Below are 26,453 nucleotides of genomic sequence, written 5' to 3'. Positions count from 1 at the left end.
ATTCAAACCAGACAGCAAGCTTTCAGATAAGATAACTAAGCAACAGACTTGGCTAAGAACCCAAAACAGCTTCCAAAGAAAGAACCCATCCCCCCTTCCCACCACCCAAAGACAGAAAGCTGACCAATAGGCAGCCAGCAGCTAAAGCTACAGACAGCGTCGCTGCCCAAACAAGTCCTGCTCCCTATGTTTCCTTAGGTAATTCCAACCCAGTTAAAACAGCAAATTGAAACAAAAACAAGGTTTCAAAATAATAAAATAAGCATCCATATTAAGCCTTGTTAAAAAAGGAAAAACCTCAAAAAATATGTATAAAGTAAAATATTAAAAAGATCAAAAATCAAAATACATGGACATTCAAGGTATTAGCTCTTTAAGACCTTTTTCTCTTAGTAAGACACTAAAAGATTCGGAAAAAGTGTTAGCTACAAGGGGTTACCGAGAGGAAAAGCAATAAATGTTAGTACAGCACAATTTCATGCAGAAAAGTACGGAGTCATTAATCTTCAGATTCCAAAAATCCTTGAGCCTCTTCAACCAAACGAAACCACTTCTGCGAGCCATTTTTCAGAGTAATTCTAAGCCTTGCAGGGTAATGAACAGAAGGCTTGAAGCCTTTGTTAACAAGTTCTGACATGATCTTATTGAATTTAACATGTTCATTCATAACTTCGGGTGAAAAATCTAACAATTCTGCTCTTGTAATCTTGGTAATTAATCATTCCTCTTCGACGGGAATCACAAATTAGAAGCTCTTTAATTTGAAAGTCATGTAGACAGATTATAACTGATCTAGGTCCCTCTCCCACAGCAGGTTTATGCAGCAGCGATCTGTGCTCGATCAACCTTAGGCGGAGATGATAAAATGTTAGGGAATAGTTGAGCCAAAAGGTTTACAAAGAATTTCGTAGGCTGGTCACATTCGATCGATTCTTTAAGACCCAGAATATGTAGATTATTTCTTCTGCTTCTGTTTTCTAAAGTCGATCAGCTTCTGCATTAATTTTTCATTAGACTTTGAATGCTTTTTACAAAGCTTTTCTAAATCATCGGTTTTCCCATCCCAAAATTGAGAGAGTCGTTTCAGTCACTTCAATTCGTTTTTCACGATCATCTTAAGGCTTTTTTGAATAGAGTCCAACTTGGAATTGAGCTGTTGAAACTGCTCAGAAGAATCATCTGTGCGTTTTCAAAGCAATTGGAAAATAGATTCCAAAGACAGGGGAGGATCATCTTCCTCAGTAGTTTTGGTACCTTTGGCACTCCTTGAAGTCATAGTAAAGTAATATCATGTTTAGAAAAAAAGACTTCAAACCAGGTTGAAAATGTTAGATAAAGTAGGAGCAACGGCAAATAGCTGTTACTCCATTGACGACCAGCAGGCTTCTCCATAAGGAGAGAGGGCATGGGATCCAGGGAAGCTTTGTCATGTGGATTCAGAATTGGCTTGCCTGTAGAAAGCAGAGGGTTGTGGTGGAGGGAGTGCATTCAGATTGGAGGGCTGTGACTAGCAGTGTCCCATAAGGATCAGTTCTGGGGCCTCTGCTTTTTGTGATTTTTATTAAATGAATTGGATGAGGGGGTAGAAGGGTGGGTTGGTAAGTTTGCAGATGACACAAAGGTTGGTGGTGTTGTGGATGGTGTAGAGGATTGTTGAAGATTGCAGAGGGACATTGATAGGATGCAGAGCTGGGCTGACAAGTGGCAGATGGAGTTCAATCCGGAGAAGTGTGAAGTGGTACACTTTGGAAGGACAAACTCCAAGGTGGAGTACAAGGTTAATGGCAGGATTCTTGGTAGTGTGGAGGAGCAGAAGGATCTGGGGGTCTATATCCACAGATCCCTGAAAGTTGCCTCACAGGTGGATAGAGTAATTAAGAAAGCTTATGGGGTGTTAGCTTTCATAAGTCGAGGGATCGAGTTTAAGAGCCACGAGGTAATGATGCAGCTCTATAAAACTCTGGTTAGACCACACAGAGTACTGTGTCCAGTTCTGGTTGCTTCATTATAGGAAGGATGTGGAGGCATTGGAAAGGGTGCAGAGGAGATTTACCAGGATGCTGCCTGGTTTAGAGACTATGCATTATGAGGAGAGACTAAGGGAGCTAGGGCTTTACTCTTTGGAGAGAAGGAGGATGAGAGGAGACATGATGGAGCTGTACAAAATATTAAGAGGAATAGATAGAGTGGACAGCCAGCACCTCTTTTCCAGGGCACCAATGCTCAATACAAGAGGGTATGGCTTTAAAGTAATGGGTGGAAAGTTCAAGAGAGATATCAGAGGAAGGTTTTTTTTTACCCAGAGTGTGGTTGGGGATGGAATGCGCTGCCTGGGACGGTGGTGGAGGCAGGTACATTGGTCAAATTCAAGAGGTTACTAGATAGGCACATGGAGAAATTTAAAATAGAGGGATATGTGAGAGGAAGGGGTTAGATAGTCTTAGGAGAGGTTTAAAGGTCGGCACAACATTGTGGGCTGGAGGGCCTGTATTATGCTGTACTGTTCTATGTTCTATCGTTGTCGTGGCTATCCCGAGGCCGAGGATGATGGTCTTCGTTCCGTTGATCTATTTATGGGCTCTAAAGTGGCTTTTGAGTCCAATCTTGGCTCTGAAAGTTCTTCCGCATTCAGGACAGGTGGTTCCAGACGGCAGATCGGGCTTTGGTTGCTGCTGCCTCTCTTTCCATTTTCTTCTCTTTTCCTCTAATTCTGCACATCTGTCGGCTTCGAAAGTTGTTCTTCCTTCTCGGATGATGGTTTGCCAGAGTTTCCTGTTCTTGGCATTTGTTGATGTTACATTTCTTCATGTTGGCTTTTAAGACGTCTTTGAATCTCTTCTGTTGTCCACCTCTTTTATGTTTGCCTACTTTAAGCTGGGAGTAGAAGATTTGTTTCGGCAGACGTTCATGTTTCATCCGAACAACATGACCGCTCCATCTTAGTTGGTTCTTGATAACATAGGCTTCAATGTTTGTTGTTTTTGCTTTATTTAGCACGCTGACATCGGTTCTTCTATCTTCCCAGCTGATATTTAAAATATGTTTTGAAGACAGCGTTGATGGAACTTTTCAAGTGCCTTCAGATGTCATTGGTATGTTGTCCAGGTTTCTGATGCATACAGGAGCATTGGGATCACCACTGCTTTGTACACTAACATTTTAGTGTTTGTTCGGATGTCACGATCATGAAAGACTCGTTTGGAGATGTCCAAAAGCTGTATTTAAGACGATGTTGGATCTCATCATTAAGGTCAACATTGGAGGACAGGTGATTTCCAAGATATGGAAAGTGGTCCATGTTTTCCAGGGTTGTTTTGCCAAGTTGAATTGATTGTTCTATCCGATTTGTCTCAGTTGGTGACAGTTGGTAGATGATCTGAGTCTTCTTGGAATTGATGGTAAGTCCAAGTTTCATGTACGCACAGTTGAAGGCAGTCAGAATCTGTTGTAGGTGGTTTTCTGAGAGAGCTGCAACACAGTTGTCATCTGCGTATTGGAATTCAATGAGGGAACTCATAGATGTCTTGTTTTTGGACTTGAGACGGGCAAGATTGAAAAGTCTGCCATCTGTTCTGTAGACAATTTCGATTCCTGGGGGTAGATCGTCCTTGATGATGTGGATGATTGTCCCAATGAAGATGGTGAACAAAGTTGGGGCAATCACGCATCCGTGTTTTACTCCTGATTTGACTTGAAAAGGCTCACAGTTACTGACCACGACTGTGGCAAGCATGCCATCGGGGAGGAGTCTCAGGAGTCGAATGTACTTTTCAGGGCATCCATAGGTGGGTAGGACATCCCATAGGAGTTCCCCTGATACCGAGTCAAAGGACTTGGTGAGGTCGATGAATGCCATGTACAAAGGTTGAAGTTGTTCTATATCATCTTGTCACAAATCACTCATAGGAATACTTACTTTCGCAAAATAAAAATGATATATTTAATGTACAGAACCATACCAAAGTACTTTATACAAGCGTAATCAAGCAAAAATGCATGTTAAATGGAAATACAGAATCCAAAAGGTTTGGCTACTTTTAAGGAGGGCCTTAAAGGAGCTGTGAAGATTCAGGAGACATATTCCATGGTGACTTTGACCTAATCATGTCAAGATTAGCATAAACTTTCAGGAAAGTGCGTGAGATTCTGAGGAACCTAATGCATGCAAGCCCTGACTGATGCAAGTCTCATGGACGTTACACAGAAGAGTCTGAGTTGATGCATTTGAGGATGAGAATAAAGGAGGTAAAAGTTAAATGACGCCTACAAGATCCAGCAAGTACCAGGAATTTAGAATCAAAGTTCTTGAGACGCTAAAGATAGTAATCAACACAGCTGAAGATTGGGTTCTGAAGTGGCCCATTACATACCTGAGCAATTCCAGTTCTGTCCTCAATTCTGCTATACAGCTGTGCTGTGCATCATCTGCACTGAGAATAGCATAGCCACAACCGTTTGGGCATTCGCGGCTTCGGTATTCACACACCACCAGGTGAGAGTCCAGATTGCGTCGTTCGACCTGAACTGTACAACCTTTGCAGAAAATTGAATAAACGTTTGACAAGTTTTTTTTATATATAGGAACATATATACCATATTGGAAGATGCAAACAGTACAAGGAGGGGGCTGCATTCAGGACAAGAGCATACTTTTTAATACATTTGAACTCTATTTCAGATTATATGTTTCAATAAAAGGATTTAGCAACAATATCATAACCCTGCCTATGTAACAGGCCTTCTTACCTTGAAAATACAGGGGGAAAAAAAAAGGTAGGTAAATGCAGTTATATCGAATCATTTTCAAACATTTGCTCAGGTGATCAACATTTTACAATTCTGAAACAGAGGAAAACATCTCCTCAAAGTGGTATACTTGTCTGATGTCACCTCAAATGACACTGCATTCATCCATTTCCTGGCACTACCATTGACCTCTTGAGAGCCTCTCTTTTATTATTGATTATGGAGATGGTGATTTTATTTCAGAATCACATAAATTCAAAGCACAGGAGGCAGCATTCAGCCTATCGTGCTTTGAATGAACTTCTCAGAATCACAGAGTGGATACAGCATATGGAGGGAGGCTATTCAGCTCAGAGCCCGGGCCTGCTCTATGCAATAGCAATACTCTTCCCTTCCTGAACATTTTGTATCCAGAACTATCCAGAACCCACTATAGCTGGAGTAGGGAATAGTGAAATGGCTCTGTAGTACTAGTTGAGAACAAAGGGATGATCATGTAGCAGAGAGATAAAGGGGGACTCTGCAGGGTTGATACCAGGCAGGGAAAGTCTGGAACCGGTTCAAACCGGCCTGAATCATGAACTGCAGGCTGAAGTGAACCATAGCAAACTCACGCCTGGTTACCAGCCTAACAATCCCATAAACTCCAGGACAGAAGCTTGCCATTGTACGTACAAGGTAAAGACAGAACTGCACACGGCTCATGTAGCACGAGGTGTTCAAGCTTGACGGCTCAGGTAGCACATAGGTACTGAAGGTTGACACTGCAAAAGGCTTCCCTCACTATGTATACGCAGCACATGCGAGGTAGAGATAGTGGGGAGGAGAAGTATATAAGAAATAGTATAAGAATAATGAAAACATTGAATCGGGGAGCATTTGTTCCAGGACAAGTGACTCCCTGTTGACGTCAGCTTGTAATAAAGAGAAAGTTTATTTTGAAGGTAAACCCCGGACTCTGTGTGAATTCTTTCCGTCTACAATTACCGCTTTTTAAAAAAAATAGATCCAGGTTCATTATTGCAATGGCATTGTAATCCTGTGTGGTTAACTGTATCTACAGAGCACTCCAGTCTTATTTAAGATGCTTCACATGTTTACATCCACGGACTACAAGCCTACCGTACTCAGGTTTATTTTCAGGTCTGTTTATTTCAAGTTTCCAGCATTTGCATTTTTTTTGATTATCTCAGACTGCCTTGTACTCACTCTTAGATTCCTCCTGTCAACAAAAAACTTCCCATTTCTCACTCCCAATCTTTCTTGCACCTTTTTGTTTCTCCTTTTCAATGTTACCTTCCTGCTTCGATCTCTCCCCATGGTACTAGTGAGCCTTCCTGGGACGTTGGTCCCAGCACTGTTCAGCTTCAACCCGTCCTGCCTGTACAGGTCCCATCTCCCTTATGAATCTAAAGCCCTCCCTGCATGCATTTATCTATTCTATCATCCTCTTTCTCTACTCTCTGGCTGTGATACAGGGAGTAATTGGAAGACTATTACAATGCAAATATTTCCACTACCTTTTGTTTTCCAAGATATCTGTTTACTCACCCTTCCACCACCTACACACCCTTCAACACACAATCACTTAATCATGCTGTTACCAGTATAGTTTTATATTTCAAATGCAGGCCTCAGGGAAATAACATATCACTGTTATAGTCATAACATATCTTAGCCAAAGGCATCAATGGCATTGGAAACGGTGCAAATGCAGCAACAGAGATGTAAATGAAGAGTTTTGATTTGGATGAACATGGCATAGAATAGTTTTAGAAAGAAAAGATTGAAAGTGAAGTGGCAAAGGACATGGGTCATGAATGGCTCTTTGAGGAGGTGCAGTCAGTCACTTTGACCATAAGAACAATCATATATGAGGAAGAGGAACTTATATAAAAAAAATTAAAGTAGCATGGGAACAAAGAAGCTAAACAGAGAAGTGATTAAGGGGAATAAAGTCCAATGAAATCTACATGATCATATTAAAAAGTTAAAAATAATGGTGAAACTTTGGGAATAGAGTATCAAAAATAATTGGTGATTTAGTAAAACAAATCATTTGGATTTATGCATTTTTCATTTTAAAATGTTATTACATTAGGCAAATACCATAACACTTCCCCACAAGAGAACATTACGTTCTTCCAGCTACCGTTTTGTTTATGGAATGTTAAACTCTGGCAAAATTTTACACTCTCTCTTGAATAGTGACATTGGATCATTAATGGCCACAACAGGATTGGATGTTATTTCAACATTCCATTCGTAATCTTGCTTTCTCTTCTGCATTGGAGTGTCAGCCTACTTTATATTTTCAATTGATAGAGTCGACAATTACCTGAACCAGAGGAAGTGTGTTACCAAATTAAGCAAGCACAAAATCATTCAAATCACAGCACTAAAACACACAAATAATTAATTTTGTTTTGGTGTGAAGTTAAGCATTAATATTGCACTGCAACAAAATTCGTTGTTAAGTACATACATACCACATCCATAACACATGTAAATTCCACCTGAAGAAAAATGGGTAGAGGGATACTTCAAATACTTGGGCAGAGGAAATGGAAAGTAAAGCTTTACTTTAGTTGCATAAATCTTTTGAATACTGCACAGCACATAAGGGAGCATATCCATTATATTGCCATTGCTATCGTATACTGGAAAATATTACATTTAATCCAAGAAAAATACAGTTTGGCAACTATATCAAAGACTTAAGGTCAAAGGCAGTGATGAGGTGTAATGTGCTAGTGTTACAGTCAAAGGTTTTTGTTTTACATTGGTCAGAGCCATTTTGGTGCTTTAAAAGGAGCAGAAACCTTGCTGGACAGGTTAAAAAAAAGAGTTGCAAGTGAGGTGGGAGACAAACATACTCAAAGTTGAGAGGAAAGGGATTATTTTCAAGGTCAGAGGATTTAACAATGGGTTTATCCAGTAAGGAAGTGAAGGTGCTTCTTACAAATTCACAGGACAGCATCTGAAGACAAGAAACCATCATTTCAACTATAAAGGTGGCCAATAAAAGCTCTGTGAAATCCTGTTTAGCGAAAACAGGATTAAAAGGAACAGAAGTTGGGACCCATAAAGCAGATAAGCCATGGAGAGAGCTAGGAATAAAGTAGGAGAAAGACCAGTGTTTAAGGAGGCATTTCTTGATGGGCAGGGAGAAAGAGAAACATCAGCAACTGATGGGTCTTCATTCTGATGAGAAAGTAGTTCAAAATCTCCTTTCACATTTTTAGAAATGAGGATAGAAAGGAGAGAAACAGTCAAGGAGATGACGGTTGCAGATACAGAAGCCAGGTGTCTAATTACCTTTACTCTCCAGGTCAATCCTACAAAATGAGTACTTTTACTTGAGTGGGTCCTGGTAGGGCTTGATTTGATCTGATAATGGATGCCAATCCAAATACACGCCTGATGTGTTAACATTTGTACCCCTTAGTTGATGGACTGAAGCTGGGAACCTTTCCAGAGAATATTACTGGGCTGAGTGAAAATCAGTATTTTCTTCCCAGCAACAATGACAGTAAAAACAAGCATGGAAGCAAATCAGTGTGTAAACAGCTGCAGTTATAGGAGTTGGGACATTATGTTGCAGTGTACAAATTGTTGGTGAGGCTACACTTGGAGCACTGTGTACAGTGTTGGTCACCCTGTTATAGGAAAGACGTGGTTAAACTGGAAAGAGTGCAGAGAAGATTTACGAGGATGTTGCCAGGACTCGAGGGCCTGAGTTATAGGGAGAGGTTGGCCAGGCTGGGTCTTTATTCCTTGGAACGTAGGAGAATGAGGGTCGACCTTATCGAAAAGTTTAAAATCATGAGAGGCATAGATAAGGTGGACGGTAACAGACTTTTCCCCAGGGTAGGGGAGTCTAAAACTAGGGGGTATAGGTTTAGGGTGAGAGGGGAAAAATTTAGAAGGGACCCAAGGAGCAACTTTTTCCTCACAGAGGGTGGTGAGTGTATGGAATGAGCTGCCAGAGGAGGTGGGTGAGGCAGGTACAACAGTATCATTGAAGAAGTACTTGGATAAGTACATGGAGGGGTGGGGCTTGGAGGGATGTGGGCTGAACGCAGGAAATTGGGACTAGCTGGGTGGGCACTGTGGTCGGCATGGACTGGTTGGGCCAAAGGGCCTGTATCTGTGCTGCATTACTCTATGACTCTAATTATTGTGATGAATGGAGTGCTAACAAAAAACCATGTAGATAAAGAACAATGGAAGTATATCAAACTAACAAGCATTAAATATAGTATAGATGTAACTGCTTCTCTTCCTGAAGTAGATAATCCCACATCCCTTTCAGACTCGATTTATTGTAACTAAATGATGGTACTATACCTGAGCTACTGTAATGAAGTGTCAGAACAGGTGAGTCCACGACAAGCAAAGATGAAGTAACAAGGAGGGAAAATATACTTGCTTGTTGACAGGGCAAGATACTTCAGGGCATTATTTTTAATACTGCTTGCAAGACAGATATTCAGGTACTCAGTGAGTTCTTTCTTAACATATCAAATGGAATGAATTATGCTGGATCTGGTCTGTTGCCTCCCCCCAGGCTTTTCTCCCAATCCTTCTGTTGCTCTGCAGTAGATGACTGAGGCCTGGCTTTCTCAGCCATCCCATGAAGTGACATTTGAAAACACTTCAAATAAATTAAAGAAATAAAAATAAACACCCCAAAATAGTTTAGATGATAAGAAATTAAGAAAATAAACAAACCTATTACCTGCATTTTAAGTTAGTGACAGTGTTCAAATGGCACTCACATCAGTGACTGCTGGCTTAGAGCTGCAGGACCAGGTGCCAAGTGTGTCTGGCCTCTGAGCTCAGTATGTCACGTGTCATTGAACTCTGTGATCAGCAGCAGAGTGGCAGTTCAGATCCACGGCATCCAACCAGTCTCTAAGGCAGCTCTACTACTGGCACAACTAGAGGAGTTACTGCTTCACAGCTCCAGCGAGCAGGATTCAGTCCTTACCTCCGATTCTGTACATTCTGTGATTACACAGGGTTCCTCTGGGTGCTCCAATTCCCCCTCAAATCATTAAGATATGTGGGTCGATCAGTAAGTTGGCCATTGTAAATGCCCTGTGTGTGTGGGGGGTGAGTGGTAAAATATCATGGGGGGGGGGGGGGGGGGGTGAGAAGGAGGAGGGAAAAAATGATGGGAATGTGGCGAGAAGAAAAATGGAATTAGTAAACGATCAGTGGGTCAGCACAGACACCGTGGGCAGAAGAGTCTGTTTCTGCACGATGTGACTCAACACACAGGCAAAGAAGTCAAATGAGCTGACCAGTGAACAGCGCATCAACCAAGCCTAAGAAAGTGAAGCAACCAACCTTCACTGGATTTGCTTCCATACTTGGATAGAGAATTAAAACCACATTTTAACAGAAATCTGAAGGTGGCTTTAACATTAATGGGCCTTGAACTGCTGCTCAGCTAAAAAGCTATTCAATGTAGTCAGAATTGTACAGCACAGAAATGGGCCCTGCGGCCCAATGCGACCATCTACACTAATCCCATTTGCCCGCATTAGACCCATATCCCTCCACTCCTTTCCATTCCAAGTACTATCAAAATGCCTCTCAAACACTGCAGTTGTATCTGCCTCTACAACTTCCTCTGGCAACTCATGCCACATAACCACCACCCTGTGTGTGTGTGAAAAACCTGCCCTTCAGATCTCCTTTAAATTTCTTCCCTCTCACCTCAATTCTTTGCCCTCTAGTTTTAGACTCCCTCACCTTGGGAAAAAGACTCTACCTACCTTATCTATGCCCCTCATAATTTTGATATGTAATCAAAAAGGGCAAGTTGGTGGGCACATGGGAGAGAATTATTTGCAGGACTATAGAGGAATAAGACAAGAAGAAATGAGATCAAAGAGATTGCTCTGCTGGGAACCAGCATAGACTAGATGTGCCAAATGGCCTCCTTCTGTGTCATAATGAGGTCAAGACAGGCACAAAGTAATGCACAGCTAATGGAGCTGCTGCTTCAGAGCTCCAGTGATCTGGGTTCAATCCTGACCTTTGGTGCTGTCTATGTGGAGTTTCTAACTACTTGAGTTTCCCTCACCTTGGGAAAAAGACTCTACCTACCTTATCTATGCCCCTCATAATTTTGATATGTAATCAAAAAGGGCAAGTTGGTGGGCACATGGGAGAGAATTATTTGCAGGACTATAGAGGAATAAGACAAGAAGAAATGAGATCAAAGAGATTGCTCTGCTGGGAACCAGCATAGACTAGATGTGCCAAATGGCCTCCTTCTGTGTCATAATGAGGTCAAGACAGGCACAAAGTAATGCACAGCTAATGGAGCTGCTGCTTCAGAGCTCCAGTGATCTGGGTTCAATCCTGACCTTTGGTGCTGTCTATGTGGAGTTTCTAACTACTTGAGTTTCCTCTGGGTGCTCTGGTTTCCTCCGGGTGCTCTGGTTTCCTCCCACATCCAAAAGAAGTGAAGGTTGATAGATTAATTGGCCACTGTAAATGCCCCCAAGTGTGTCAGTGAGTGGTAGAAGTCATTGAGAATGAGGGGAGAACAAAACAAGATTACTGCAACAGACATTTGATGATTGGTGCAGACAGTGGCTGAAGGGTGGAGCTGTATGACTCAATGCAAAAGACTTGAAGAATCTTAACCTTTTGTTTTTAAATTCGATGTTTGTCGAGGGGCAAGCAACAATCAGGCATTTAGATAAGTCATTGCAATTTCAGGATGTTGGTTCACTTTTGTTTGATATGCAAGGCACTTACCTCTCTCTAAAGGAGAAGTTTTCCAGAACTATTTTGTAAGGGAAGATTACCAAGAGATATTGGAGATTCAGTTCAAGAGTCATGATCACTGGACCCTCTGCAAATGCAAATTTTTCTGCAATGTCTATTGGAAAAGGGCAGCATGCAGAGTGGTTAGAATTAACCAACATTTTGATTTTGCCTTTGGTGGTGCCTATTGCAAGTAGAAGTGTTCAGGTATTTTTACGATTCATGTTACCAATAACTGCAAAGAAAATGTATGCCGTGATTTACCACAGTGGATTTGAGTCTACAATATTTTGTTAATTTTTATGTTTTAATATTTATCAAATGCTACAATCAATAACTAAACTTTAATGTTTCTGTGAAATTGAAAGTGCATATATTACAAATTTAAGTGCAAAAGTTGATGTATTTAACTATTCTCAAAAATAACCTATTTTGCCCAAAATAAAACTAAATCTTAACTGAACCAAAAATTCAAAAATACATTTAATTTCCCATGAGCCACTTTCCCCGCAAATCCATAATTTGAACATTTTTTGGTGAACTCCTGACCCAATGCTCAAAATTTGCAACTTAAGGCATGAACAATTTCAGTTAATAGTTTATACTTCACCATAAGCAAAAACGAATTCATCTGAGTACTTGTTATTCTTCCCATTGAAAGATGGACCACTTTTCAAATTAATTACGCCATCCAAGACATTAAAATTATTTGACGAGTCTTCTCCGCTGCAATGATTTCAAAAAACAATTCTCTATTCTTTGCTTTAGATTGCATTCAGAACCAATCTGCATAACCTCTGCTCTCTGATGGGAATATCTTGCTGCAAATTTCAATCCGTTAATAGGAATTAATTAGGGAAAACAATTTAAAACCACAATTAAAGGCTGTGCTAAATGGTAATCCTGGATAAATATTGTTTTTGTTGCTTTTCACTCACCAGGATTTAAGCAAGGAACCTGGCTGTATTCACACTCTCTTTCATGTCTGTCAATAGCTTCTAAAGAACAGATTGTTTCACAGCCATGTTGTCTATTTCTGCACCACATCTGAAGACGATTCAAATCATTTCGCATATACCTATGGTGAAAGATTAAAAGAAGAGTTAAACTTTTATTCTTTTTCTATTTAGTCCTACAGGCAATTTATTTAGTAAAACTATTTTTTCTATCAATAATTTTCTAGCAATAATTTTCTATCACGAAACAGTGGATCAGTTAAGCAGTGGTGCCTCAATTTTAAAATTCTCATGCTCGTTTTCAAATCTCCCAAGGTCTCTAACATTTTGTTTTAAAAACATGATCTACAACCTCAAGATTCTTTTTATATTTATGGATGGAATGGAGGCATTGACACCGTAGCATTTATTGCCCTTCCCCAATTGCCTCCAGAGGATAGTAGAGATCTACAGCAGATGTTCTGGTGAACATATTCTTTGGATGGGGCTCCATGACTTAGCCCAGTGAAGTGTTTTGTTGTTCCCTCACTATCAAAGTCAGAATGGTGTGCAACTTGGAACAAACCTGCCGTTGGTGGCATTTTTATGCACTTGTTGATTTTGACCTTCGGGGTGGTCAAGGTCGCTGGTACGGATGGTACTCTTAGACTGGTTAATTTTCTTAGGAGCTGCAAATGGAAATGAACACCAGTAGGGAGTGTTCCCATTTCTGACCTTAAGGTAGAACAAAGATCATTGACGAAGCAGCTAAAGATGGATGGGCCCAGGACACTGTCCTGAGGAATCCCTGCAGCACTGTCTGTGAAATAGATGACTGGCAAAATACAATCAATCATTTGAGTGTGGTACGATTTCAGCTAGTGGAGTGTTTTCCCGACGATTCCCACTGACCAGCTTTACTAAGGTTCTTTAATGCCACAGTCATTCAAATGCTGCCTTGGCCTCAAGGCCAGTCATTCCTGTTGATTCTCTGGAACTCTGCTCTTTTTCCCCCCACCAGCTTTGAACAAAGGCTGTGATGAAGTCCAGGTCTGAGTGGTCCAGGTGAAATCCAAGTTGAGCGTTGATGAGTATACTACTGCTAAGTGCCATTTACTCTGAAGTTGACATTCTTCCAATTCTCTTCTCGTGATCATACCCAATGCTGCCCTGAGCTGGAACACCTGGCAGTCAAGTGTCATCCATTTTATCTGCAGAGGGAGTTCTCCTCTGTCATCCTGGTAGCGGTGTACATTCCACCCCTGGCCAACGTCAAGCTGGCACTGGAGGAGCTGAGCACAGTGATCAACAGTTATGATACAGCGCACCCTGATGCCTTCCCGATCATCGTGGAGGACTTCAACCAGGCTAGCTTGAAAAAGTCTGAGAAACCACCACCAGCATGTCAACTGCGGAACCAGAGGAGCTAACACACTTGATCACTGCTACACCACCGCTACACCACCATCAAGAATACTTAGCATGCCATCCCACATCTTGGCAAGTCAGATCACCTAGCAGTACTTCTACACCCGACGTACAGGCAGAGACTGAGGACTGCGGCACCAGTGGTGAGGACCGCGAAGGTCTGGTCAAGAGAGGCGGAGGAGCATTTACAGGACTGCTTTGAATCGGTGGACTGGACCACATTCAGGGATTCATCTTTGGATCTGAATGAATATGCCACAGCTGTCACTGACTTCATCGAGACCTGTGTGGACAAGTGTGTACCTTTGAAAACACACCGAGTCTTCCCAAACCAGAAGCCCTGGATGAACTAGGAGATTCGCAGTCTGCTGAGGGCTAGATCTGTGGCATTCAAAACTGGTGATCCAGAACCCTACAAGAAGTTCAGGTGAGAGCAAAAAGGCAATTCTGTGTGAAGTTAGAGAAACAACTGCATGCACGACAGCTGTGGCAGGGTTTGCATGCCATTACTTCCTATAAGGTGAAACCTGACAGCATAAATGGCAGTGATGCTGTTAGGTTTCACTCCTTGATGAGCTCAATGCCTTTTATGCAAGCATTGAAAGGGAGAATAACACTACACCTGTGCGAATCCCCACAGCATCTGGCGATCCTGTGATCTGTCTCGGAGACCGACGTCAGAACATCCTTCAAGAGGGTGAACCCTTGCAAGGCATCAGGCCCCGACGGTGTACCTGGCAGGGTGCTAAAAATCTGTGCTAACCAACTGGCTGGAGTGTTCAAGGACATCTTCAACCTCTCACTGCTGCAGTCAGAGGTTTCCACCTGCTTCAAAAGGGCAACAATCATACCGGTGCCCAGGAAGAGCAGGGTGAGCTGCCTTAACGACTATCGACCAGTAGCACTCACATGTACTGTGATGAAGTGCTTTGAGAGGTTGGTCATGGCTGGAATTAACTCCTGCCTGAGCAAGGACCTGGACCCACTGCAATTTGCCTACTACCACAACAGGTCTACAGTGGACGCAATCTCACTGGCTCCGGAGCACCTAGACAACAGCAAAACATAGGTCAGGCTGCTGTTTATCGATTACAGCTCGGTGTTCAACACCATCCCCTCAGTACTAATCAACAAGCTTCAAAATCTGGACCTCTATGCCTCCCTCTGCAACTGGATCCTTGATTTCCTTATCGGGAGACCACAGTCAGTGCGGATTGGTAATAACAGCTCCTCCTTGCTTACAATCAACACAGATGCACCTCAAGGATACGTGCTTAGACCACTGCTCTACTCTCTCTACACTCATGACTGTGTGGCTAAGCACAGTTCAAATGCCATCTATAAATTTGCCGATGACACCACTGTTGTTGGCAGAATCTCAGATAGCGATGAGGCGGCGTACAGGAGTCAGGTAGATCAGCTGGTTGAGTGGTGTCGCAACAACAACCTTGCACTCAGCGTCAGCAAAACCAAGGAAGGGGAAGTTGGGAGATCACACACCAGTTCTCATTGAGGGGTTGGCAGTGGAAAGGGTGAGCAGCTTTAAGTTCCTGAGCATCAACATCTCAGAGGATCTATCCTGAGCCCAACACAATGATGCTATCACGAAGGTGGCACGCCAGTGGCTCTACTTCATTAGGAGTTTGAGGAGATTTGATACATCAAAGACTTCTGCAAATTTCTACAGATGTAAATAGTACATTACAGGACAGTACAAGCCTTTCGCCCACAATATTGTGCCGATATTTGATCCTACTCTAAGGTCTATCTAACCCTTCCCTCCCACATAGCCCTCCATTTATCTATCATTCATGTGGCTATCTAGTGACATTTAAGAGGCTCTTAATGTATCTGCCTCCACCACCTCTACCGGCAGTGCGTTCCACGCACCCACCACTATGTAAAATACTTACCTCTGACATCCCCCCGTACCTTCATCCAATCACCTTAAAATTATGCCCCCTCTTGTTAGCTTTTTTCCCAGGGCAAAAATGTCTCTGACTGTCCACTCGATCTATGCATCTTATCTTATACACTTCTATCAAGTCACCTCTCATCCTCCTCCTCCTCTCCAAAGAGAAAAGCCCTAGCTAACTCACCCTATCCTCATAAGCCATGGTCTCTAATCTAGGCAGCATCCTGGCAAATCTCCTCTGCACCCTCTCTAAAGCTTCCACATCCTTCCTATAATGAGGCAACCAGAACTGAACACAATACTCCAAGTGCAGTCCAACCAGAGTTTTATAGAGCTGCAACATTACCTCACAGCTCGAGCTCAATACCCCAACTAATGAAGGCCAACACACCAGACACCATTTTAAACAATCCTACCAACCTGCACAGCAACCTTGAGGGATCTATGGACGTGGACCCCAAGATCCCTCTGTTCCTTCACACTGCTAAGAGTCCTACCATTAACCTTGTATTCTGCCTTCAAGTTCGATATTCCAAAGTGTATCACTTCACATTTATCCAGGTTGAACTCCATCTGCCAATTCTCAGCCCAGGTCTGCATTCTATCAATATCCTGTTGTAATCTACAGCAACCTTCTACACTATCCACACCACCACCAACCTTCATGTCATCTGCAAACTTACCAACCCACCCTTCCACATCCTCATCCAAGTCATTTATAAAAATCACAAAGAGAGGGGTCCCAGAACAGATCCCTGCGGAACACCACTGGTCACCGACCTCCAAGCAGAAGATGCTCCATCTACAACCACCCCGTCATCTACAGGCGAGCCAATTCTGAACCCACACAGCTAAGTTTCCCTGGATCCCATGCCTCCTGACTTTCTGAATGAGCCATCCCAAACACCTTACTAAAATCCATGGTACACCACATTCACTGTTCTACCTTCATCAATGTGCTTTGTCACATCCTCAAAGAATTCAATCAGGCTCATGAGACATGACCTGCCTTTCACAAAGCCATGCTGACTGTCCCTAATTAGCCTATGCTTCTCCAAATGCCCATAAGTCCTGCCTCTAAGAATCTTCTCCAGTAATTTGCCCACCACTGAAGCAAGACTCACAATTCCCAGGGTTATCCCTACTCCCTTTCTTGAACAGAGGAACAACATTTACCATCCTCCAATCATCTGGCACTACACCTGTGGCCAGTGAGGACGCAAAGATCATCACCAAAGGTGCAGCAATCTCTTCCCTAGCTTCCCGTAATAACCTTGGATATATCCCTTCCTGCCCCGGTCACTTATCAATCCTAATGTTTTCAAAAGTTCCAGCACATTCTCTTCCTTCATGTCAACATGCTCTAGTGTATCAGCATGTGGTACGCCATCCTCATGAACATCAAGGTCTCTCCCACTGGTGAATACTGAAGCAAAGTATTCATCAAGGACCTCCCCTACCTCTTCCGACTCCAGGCACATTTCCTCTTTTATCCCTGATTGGTCCTACCCTCACTCTGGTCATCCTCCTATTCTTCACATACGTGTAGAACGCCTTGGGGTTTTCCTTATTCCTACTCGCCAAGTCCTTCTCATGCCCCCTTCTAGCTCTCCCAAATCCACTCTTAAGCTCCCTCCTGGCTACCTTGCAACTCTCCAGAGCCCCCATCTGATCCTTGCTTTCTAAAATCTTAAGCAAGCTTCTTTCTTTCTCTTGTCAACCAGGGTTCCTTCACTCTACCATCCTTACCCTGTCTCAATGGGACAAACCTATCCAGAACCCCATGCAAGTACTCCCTAAACTTCCTCCACATTTCTGTTGTGCACTTCCCCAAGAACATCTGTTCCCAATTTACACTCCCAAGTTCCTGCCTAATAGCATCATAATTCCCCCTCCGCCAATTAAATACTTTCCCATGTTGTCTGCTCCTATCCCTCTCCAAGGCTATGGTAAAGGTCAAGGAGTTATGGTCACTGTCTCCAAAATGATCTTCCACCAAGAGATCTGAAACCTGATCAGCCTCATTGCCTAGCACCAGGTCCAGTATGGCCTCTCCCATAGTCAGCTTGTCCATATACTGTGTCAGGAATCCTTCCTGGACATTCCTAACAAACTCTGCTCCATCTATCCCCTTTACACTAAGGAGGTGCCAATCAATATTAGAGAAGTTGAAATCACTCCTGATGATAACAGTGTTATTTTTGCACCTCTCCAAAATCTGCCTCCTGATCTGCTCCTCAGTGCCTCTGCTGCTATTGGGGGGGGGGGGGGTCTGTAGAATACTCCCAATAGAGTGATCGCTCCCTTCCTGTTTCTGACTTCCACCCACACTGACTCAGTAGACAATCCCTCCAGGACATCCTCCCTTTCTACAGCTGTGATACTGTCCCTGATCAGCAAAGTCACTCCTCCACCTCTTTTACCTCCGTCCCTGTCCCATTTGAAACATCTAATCCCTAGAATATCCAGCAGCCATTCCTGCCCTTGTGACAGCCAAGTCTCTGTAATGGCCACAACATTATAGTTCCATGCAATTACCGATGCTCTAAGTTAATCATCCTTGTTCCTGATAATTCTCATATCAAAGTGGACACATTTCAGCCCATCCAGTTGATTGCAATTTTGCCCTTTCAACTGCCTATGCTTCCCCACAGTCTTTCTACATGCTGCATCTGCTTGTACACGAAATGCACCATCCTCAAACTTATCACTCAGGTTCCCATCCCCTTGCCAAACTAGCTTAAACCCTCCCCCACAGCTCTAGCAAACCTGCCCGCAAAAATATTGGTCTCCCTCCAGTTCAAGTATAACCTGCCCCTTTTGTACAGGTCATACCTTCCCCAGAACAGTGGAGAGCATTCTGACTGGTTGCATCACCGCCTGGTATGGAGGCTCCAATGCGCAGGATCGCAAGAAGCTGCAGAGGGTCATAGACTCAGCCAGCTCCATCACGGACACAACCCTTCCCGCCATCAAGGACATCTTCAAGGGGCAGGGCCTCAAGAAGGCAGCATCCATCATTAAGACCCTCACCATCCAGGACACACCCTCTTCTCATTACTACCATCAGGTAGGAGGTACAGGAGCCTGAAGACCCACACTCAATGTTTCAGGAACAGCCTCTTCCCCTCCGCCATCAGATTTCTGAACGATTCATGAACACCAGCTCATTATTCCTCTTTTGCACTACTTATTGGTAACTTATAGTAATTTTTGTCTTGCATTGTACTGTTGCTGCAAAACAATAAATTTCACGTGTTATGAACTGGGTTACTATTGGTGAATGTCTCTTTAAGATAGAGCATAGTGATGTGCATGTGTGTTGGTGTGGTTATGACAACAGAAGATAAAGGAGGTAATGACAATGGTGGAGCAGTCGGTGGGGGGGAAGTGTGGGGAGTGAAGAGAGACCAGCCTGCTAGTTTCTCTATTGATGGATGAGAAACAATAACCATGTTTGTCACTACAATCCATGTATGGATTTTTGGAGGAATCCAGTGGAGTCCACTTTGTTGTTAACCTGTAGAGGGAAACAGGTATGTGTGTGGACGGCCACGATTTGAGTGTCTTTCGGGGTGAGGAAGATGCAGTGGAGTGGTCACTGCTGAGTAAATACTGAGGTGTCGTTTGGGTTCCAAAGTGGAAGATTTGGATTTCATAATTACTCTCTATTCTCTACATCTGCGTTTTGTCTTCAGTCAATGGTGGTTGCAGAAGAAGCCTTTGCTCATGTTTCACCTTATGGCTTGCTGAACTGAACTTTAAGAACCATTCTTGGACTTGGAGTTTGGGAATTTGCCACACACACACGACGAGTTTAGTTTTGGGGTTAATGTTTAAGATTTAACATTTTTACTTCTAACATTTTTACTTTTATTTTGCTTATTATCATAAGTAGTTATTAATAAAATAAAGTAGTTATTAATAAAGTAGTTTTAAATACTTATACATGACTTGGAGTGTTTCTTTTGCTGCTGGTTCGTAACACATGACTTACGTCAGTGATGATAAACCTGATTCTGAATTTTAATTGGTGCACTAGCAGTTGTGTCTTCAGCAACCAAGGCTCCATGCTCTGGAATTTCCTCCATGAAGATGAATGCCTTTGTAACTTTTATTCCTCCTTTAAGATACCCTTAAAATCTCTCACATTAACAAGATTTTGGTTAATTTTTAATATCTCCTTGCATGGTTCAGAATCAAATGTAGTTTGTTAACATTCCAGTCACGTGCCCTGGAACACTTTATCACATTATGATTATGGATGTAATCATCACAAAATACTAGAAGCCAGATTTAGAAGTGATGGGATCTATTTTTTAAAATTGACAAGCTGTATTTTGTGCTTCAAGACCGAGGAATGAGAAGTACCGAGTTTAATTAATGTCCAGACCTGTCAATATCACTGTCAAATAAGCACCAAGATCGATAGTAAAGAAAAATAAAACTGATACCTTTAATAGTCCCTTGATTTGGCACAAACACATGCAATTAAATCAATTCTACTCAGAATAAAACCTCCAGAGCAAAATATTTCTCTATAATTAAAAACTGAGTAATGTTTAAAGGTTTTTTTAAAAAAAGTTGTATTATAAATCTTATTCCAGCACCAAGTTTGTCAACATTGCAATCCAAAAAACTTCCAGAAAATTTGGAACATTTTTATTCATTTAAGAATACCAGCTTATGAAAAATTAACTTAAGAAAAATATTTTGCTATTGTTAAGTCATAGGCTAGACATTTTAACATCTGTATTCATGTGTTTCTGTTGATGTTGTCTCTGCACAACTGTTAATATAAAACCATTGGAAAAATTGTGCATACATCCTAATTTTCTGCATGAAATTTACTTATAATTAAGTATAACAGAAAAACATGCATGATAGGAAATCAGCTTACTTTTTTTTATAGCAGTTTGGAAATTACCTGAATAGTGGCCGAAGCATGGATGTATCCAGGGTCTGCCGGTCTTCAGGGCAATTATGGTTCTGTACGAGCCACCCATGAATACAGGACGTGCAGAATGCATGCTCACACGGAGCCTGTAATGGATTCTCCAACACATCTCGGCAGATGCAACACAACAGCCCTTCATTTATATAGCCTATAAATCGCTCAATATCATATCCCATTCTATTACAGAAAACAGATTAATAAGATTAAAAGTTAAAAATAATTTACAATGCTATTTGTTTTAACATTGAATAAAACCATTGCTTTTTGTTCCAAATTAATTGATAACAAGTTTGATTTACACAACACCATAAAAAAAAATCACATATTCAACACTCAGCAAGATAAAAAAGATCCCCAGTTTTGCAGACTTTATTAATCTTATTGTGTAGAGCAGCAAGTGGTCTAAAATTGATGTTGGTTTCCCAGTTTAGAAAATAAAATAAAAATCATTCCAGATACAGTCACTTCTATTTCAAGTAGATGTTGAGTAGGAACAGGACTGTGCTCAGTAGGATTTCAGCACGCTCTATTGCCTGTGGCTACTCACTGTTAAGATACAGACACAAGCAATATTCACTAGGTACTACAGGGAAACTGATACCTATTGAACTATGTCCCAGGGAAGAAACCAAAAACTTTGAGAGGATACGAGAACATCGGAGAGGGGAAATTGTGCATGCACTGTGCACACACATAACTTGCGTCTCTTTCTCACAATGTGCAGTTTTTAGGCAAGAATATTTTTGTTAGTTCCTTAGTATTGTCGGTTTGGCAGAAGGCAAGATGATTTAATGCATAAATAAGTTTGCTGCCACTTAAAAATTATATATTTTGGAAGAATTTCACCCAGGCATTTACATTTCTGATTAAAATTAATAAATTATTATTCATGATTAAATTTTCAAAACTGACGTCTATTTCCAAGTCACCTTTTTAAAGCAGTTGATTGCATCGCTGCCAGGGTAAGAACAGTTTCACATTTAATCTTCAGTTTAATTCAATTACAAAGATAGTGCCTCAATGCCACAAGAACTATTTTGTGGTCCAAACATCAAAAGGCATGAGGATGCACACAGTTGTCCATGGAATCTGGCATGACCGAAGTTGCCAAGACTCAATATTTATTTTCATAGCAGACTTTACATAAACCCAATTTGATAGCCTTTCTGCGGGCAGTTAACTAAAAATTCAATCAGGCTGATGATCAGAAAACCTAATAGTAATAGGCTACAGATAGGAACTAGTAAAGAGGACCCATGCAGAGCAATGGTTCCAGGCTCATAAATGGTTAATTGATGCACAATAGAAAGCATCCTAGCTGGATGAATCACAGCTTGGTATGGCAACTGCTCTGCCCGTGACCACAAGAAACTGCAGAGAGCTGTGGACACAGCCCAGCACATCACAGAAACCAGCCTTCCCTCTATGGGCTCTGTCTACACTTGTCACTGCCTCGGTAAAGCAGCCAGCATAGTCAAAGACCCCACCCACCCATGACATTCTCTCTTCTCCCCCCTCCCATCAGGCAGAAGATACAAAAGCCTAAAAGCACGTACCATCAGGCTCAAGGACAGCTTCTATCCCACTGTTATAAGACTATTGAATGGTTCCCTTGTACGATAAGACGGACTCTTGACCTCACAATCTACATCGTTGTGACTTTGCTCGTTGCACCTTACTGTCTACCTGCACTTTCTCTGTAACTGTAACACTTTATTCTGCATTCTGTTATTGTTTCACCTTGTACTACCCTCAATGCACTGTGTAATGAATTGATCTGTACGATCGGTATGCAAGACAAGTTTTTCACTGTACCTCAGTACATGTGACAATGATAAACCAATTAACTATCTGGGCAAAGGAGGGTTTCTAACTGCACATAAATGGATATGGTGGATAGACCAAGAATGGTAGATAGATCAAAGCAAGCCCAGGTTTTGAAGGATATTCTGACCATAATTTTCTAAAGTCTTTTGATTCAGGAACTGTTTCCTTGGATCAACAAATTCTGCATATTACTCTAATATTTCAGAAAGGTGAGAGGGGAAAGCCAGGGAATTACAGACTAGTTAGCCCAAACCTAGTGCAGGGAAATTAGAAGTTGCAACTAGGCACTAAGTGACTGAACACCTTGAAAATTTTCAGCTGATCAGAGAGAACCAGCATTGATTTGTAAAGGGTAGGCCACGCCTGAGGAAACGGACTGAATTTTTGAAGAAGTTACTGCAGTAGTAAATAAGTATGTCAACGAATGTTATTTATACAGGCTTGCACAGAACATCTGATTAAGTCCTTCTTGAGAGACCATTAAATAAAGTCAAAGCTCTTAGAATTGAAGGCAGTTTATTGACCGGTCAAGGTCAATTGACCTTGACCTCGGGGGAAGATAGATGACAGAACAGGAATTACATGCAGTTACTTAAATCAGATATTTATGGGACCCAATACTTATGTTGAAGCTGTCACTTTTCACTGCATTGATACATTAAAGCAAGTTGTAAAAAACACCATTCAATCTCGCCAATGCCAGAAATTTAAGTTGGTCCCCAATTTCTCAGAAGCAGTGAACCCTCTACATTTGTGCAGAAGCCACTGAATGCTGACATGCAATTATGAAAGCAAAGAGTATGCTTACATTTATTGCAGGATAATTTGAGTACAAGGGTCAAGGTGTCCTACTACAATTATATCGGGACTTAATGATACCACACCGGATTTCTATGTACAACATATAAGGGTTATACTTGCAAAAGACAAGAGTGCAACATAGTTCACCAGACTCCTTGGATGGCAGGTCTATCATACAAGAAGAAATTAAGTAGGTTAAACCTTCATCCTCTGGAGTTGAGGAGAATGAGGAGAGATATAATTGAGACAGAGGGTTTGAAAAGGTAAATGCAGAGATAATACTTCCCCTATCTTCGGAGTTTAGAACTAGGGGATCAGAGTCTCAAAATTATCGTGAGGACATATAGGACTGAAGTGAGGTGAGATTTCTTCACTCATAGGGTGGTGAATCTTTGGCATTCATTGCTCAAAAGAGCTAATGGAGGCTTAGTCATTCATTGATTAATTTCTGTCTTGAATGCAATTTCTGGATATTAGAGGATTCAAAAGATATGGAGATGGGACAGGATAAAGATGTTAAAGCAAAAGATCAGACATGATCTTACTGAACAGTACAGGAAGTTCAAGGGGCCAAATGACCTACTCATACTTTTTTACGTTCCCATTTTGAACTGATTCCCTAGCAGGAAATTGTGCAAAAGTTATCCCAATCCTCATCAAGGCCCAGAGACGCACAAGGCCTTTCAGATGCAATTCATATTAGATGATGAGGTCAGAACAAATGTTCCCAAAAAGACTGAATGGAAACTCTGAATGCCAGAGACATTCGGAAGCATCAGAATTAACCTATTAGAAATATTAAATCTTAAATATTTAAGTAATTCATAACACTGTATATTAACTATTACTTACCTAGATCCTTTACAATTATTTCTCACCAATGAAATCAATGGAGTTGCTAGAGAGACACAAGAGACTACAGACACTGGAATCGGGAGCAGCAAACCACACGCTGGAGCAACTCAGCGGGTCGAGCAGCATCTGTGGGAGGAAAGAACTTGTCGATGTTTCAGGTCGAAACCCTGCATCAGGACTGTTTGCTATTCCTACTTTGTACTTGGCATCAGTCCTTTAAACAAGACTTTCTGCAAAATATAACATTCAATTCTCCTGGTGCCTCTTTCTTTCTTTCTCTATTACAACCATTATGACTGTTACAACTCTTATGACAATATCAATATTTCCAATGCATTTTCCCTGAGGAGGAAGGGTTCTCAGCAGTGCCCATCACATTTCCCACAATTTCTGCTCTTATGCTATTCTTCTCCCATTAGAATCACAACAGCACCTGCCTGACAGGCTCTCCCTGACCCCAGCGCCTCTCCGCCAGGGCCACAACAGGCTCACCCTGACCCCAGCGCCTCTCCGCCAGGGCCACAACAGGCTCACCCTGACCACAGCGCCACTCCCCCAGGGCCACAACACCTCTCACTGACCCCAGCACCTCTCACCATTAGAACAAAAAACACCTCTCCCTGACCGCAGCACCTCTCCCACAGAGCTGCAAAAGGCTCTCCCTGACCCCAGCGCCTCTCCCCCAGGGCCACAGGACCTCTCCCTGACCCCAGCACCTCTCAATATTAGAACAAAAAACACCTCTCCCTGACCCCAGCACCTCTCCCTGACCCAAGCACCTCTCAATATTAGAACAAAAAACACCGCTCCCTGACCCCATCACCTCTCCCCCATGGCCACAACAGGCTCTCCCTGACCCCATCACCTCTCCCCCATGGCCACAACAGGCTCTCCCTGACCCCAGCCTCTCTCCCACAGGGCCACAACACCTCTCCCTGACCCCAGCGCCTCTCCCCCAGGGCCACAACAGGCTCTCCCTGACCCCAGCGCCTCTCCCCCAGGGCCACAACAGGCTCTCCCTGACACCAGCGCCTCTCCCCCAGGGCCACAGCACCTCTCCCTGACCCAAGCACCTCTCAATATTAGAACAAAAAACACCTCTCCCTGACCCCAGCACCTCTCCCCCAGGGCCACAACAGGCTCTCCCTGACCCCAGCCCCTCTCCCCCAGGGCCCCAGCACCTCTCCCCCAGGGCTACAACAGGCTCTCCCTGACCCCAGCACCTGTCCCCCAGGGCCACAGCACCTCTCCCTGACCCCAGCACCTCTCAATATTAGAACAAAAAACACCTCTCCCCGACCCCAGCACCTGTCCCCCAGGGCCACAGCACCTCTCCCTGACCACAGCACCTCTCCCCCACCACAGCACCTCTCCCCCAGGGCCACAGCACCTCTCCCCCACCACAGCACCTCTCCCCCAGGGCCACAACAGGCTCTCCCTGACCCCAGCACCTCCCCCCCCCCCCCCCCCCAGGGCCACAACAGGCTCTCCCTGACCCCAGCACCTCCCCCCCAGGGCCACAGCACCTCTCCCTGACCACAGCACCTCTCCCCCAGGGCCACAGCACCTCTCCCCCACCACAGCACCTCTCCCCCAGGGCCACAGCACCTCTCCCCCAGGGCCACAGCACCTCCCACACTGAAAGGACCACCTTCCTCTCCCTCCCCGCTACCTTCAGCTTGCATCTACCACCAGACACAAGGCCCAGGATCAGCCGTCGCTGATAAACCCGGTGAGGCGATTGGGAAGAAACCGGCCCCCGTTACACCCAGCGCCTTACCCGGGTGAGGCGGGGTGCAGGCACCAGGAGCGGTTTTCTCCGCTCGGTCCGGCATTAAACCGACGCCCACCCGTTAGGGCCGTGTTCCTCTATCGTGTTTATAACCGACCGACCGACCGGGGCGCCCCCACCCCACCCCACCCGCCCCGCCCCGCCCCGCCGCTGCCGTAAACCATCGCCCACTGCACTTTACGGCGCGCGTTGCCCGTGGTAACCAGGGGCGGGAGAGGCCGCCGGCCGGGCGCCGAAGGTCCATCCCCGGACGGAAGGTAAACGCACCGCCCGTCTGTGTGCTCGGAGGTGTCCCTGTGGACAGCAGGGATACATACACACAGCACCTTCAGGTTCTGCACTGGTGACAAGCTCAGATGTCGATTTGAAGTAAAACTCCGATAATCCGGGATCAGAGCCAGACACGGA

General features: G+C 43.3%; 1 protein-coding gene across 1 annotated transcript in view; it reads right to left on the bottom strand.

The window, feature by feature from the left end:
* rnf41l (ring finger protein 41, like) overlaps nucleotides 1–26,214 on the bottom strand; it is a 40,370-nt gene extending 14,156 nt beyond the window's left edge. The window contains exons 1-5 of the mRNA XM_052022695.1: nucleotides 26,034–26,214; nucleotides 24,251–24,379; nucleotides 20,741–20,947; nucleotides 12,474–12,613; nucleotides 4,371–4,533 (exon numbers count right to left, since the gene is read on the bottom strand). Coding sequence (XP_051878655.1) covers nucleotides 4,371–4,533; nucleotides 12,474–12,613; nucleotides 20,741–20,946 — 509 coding nt within the window. The 5' untranslated portion in view covers nucleotide 20,947; nucleotides 24,251–24,379; nucleotides 26,034–26,214. The remainder of the gene's footprint in view (nucleotides 1–4,370; nucleotides 4,534–12,473; nucleotides 12,614–20,740; nucleotides 20,948–24,250; nucleotides 24,380–26,033) is intronic.
* Nucleotides 26,215–26,453: the final 239 nt, after the last annotated feature.

The sequence above is a fragment of the Pristis pectinata genome, chromosome 9, assembly GCF_009764475.1.
Source record: "Pristis pectinata isolate sPriPec2 chromosome 9, sPriPec2.1.pri, whole genome shotgun sequence".
Classification (NCBI taxonomy): Eukaryota; Metazoa; Chordata; class Chondrichthyes; order Rhinopristiformes; family Pristidae; genus Pristis; species Pristis pectinata.
The sequence above is the reverse complement of the archived record's forward strand: the minus strand, read 5'-3'. Positions and strand labels throughout refer to the sequence as shown.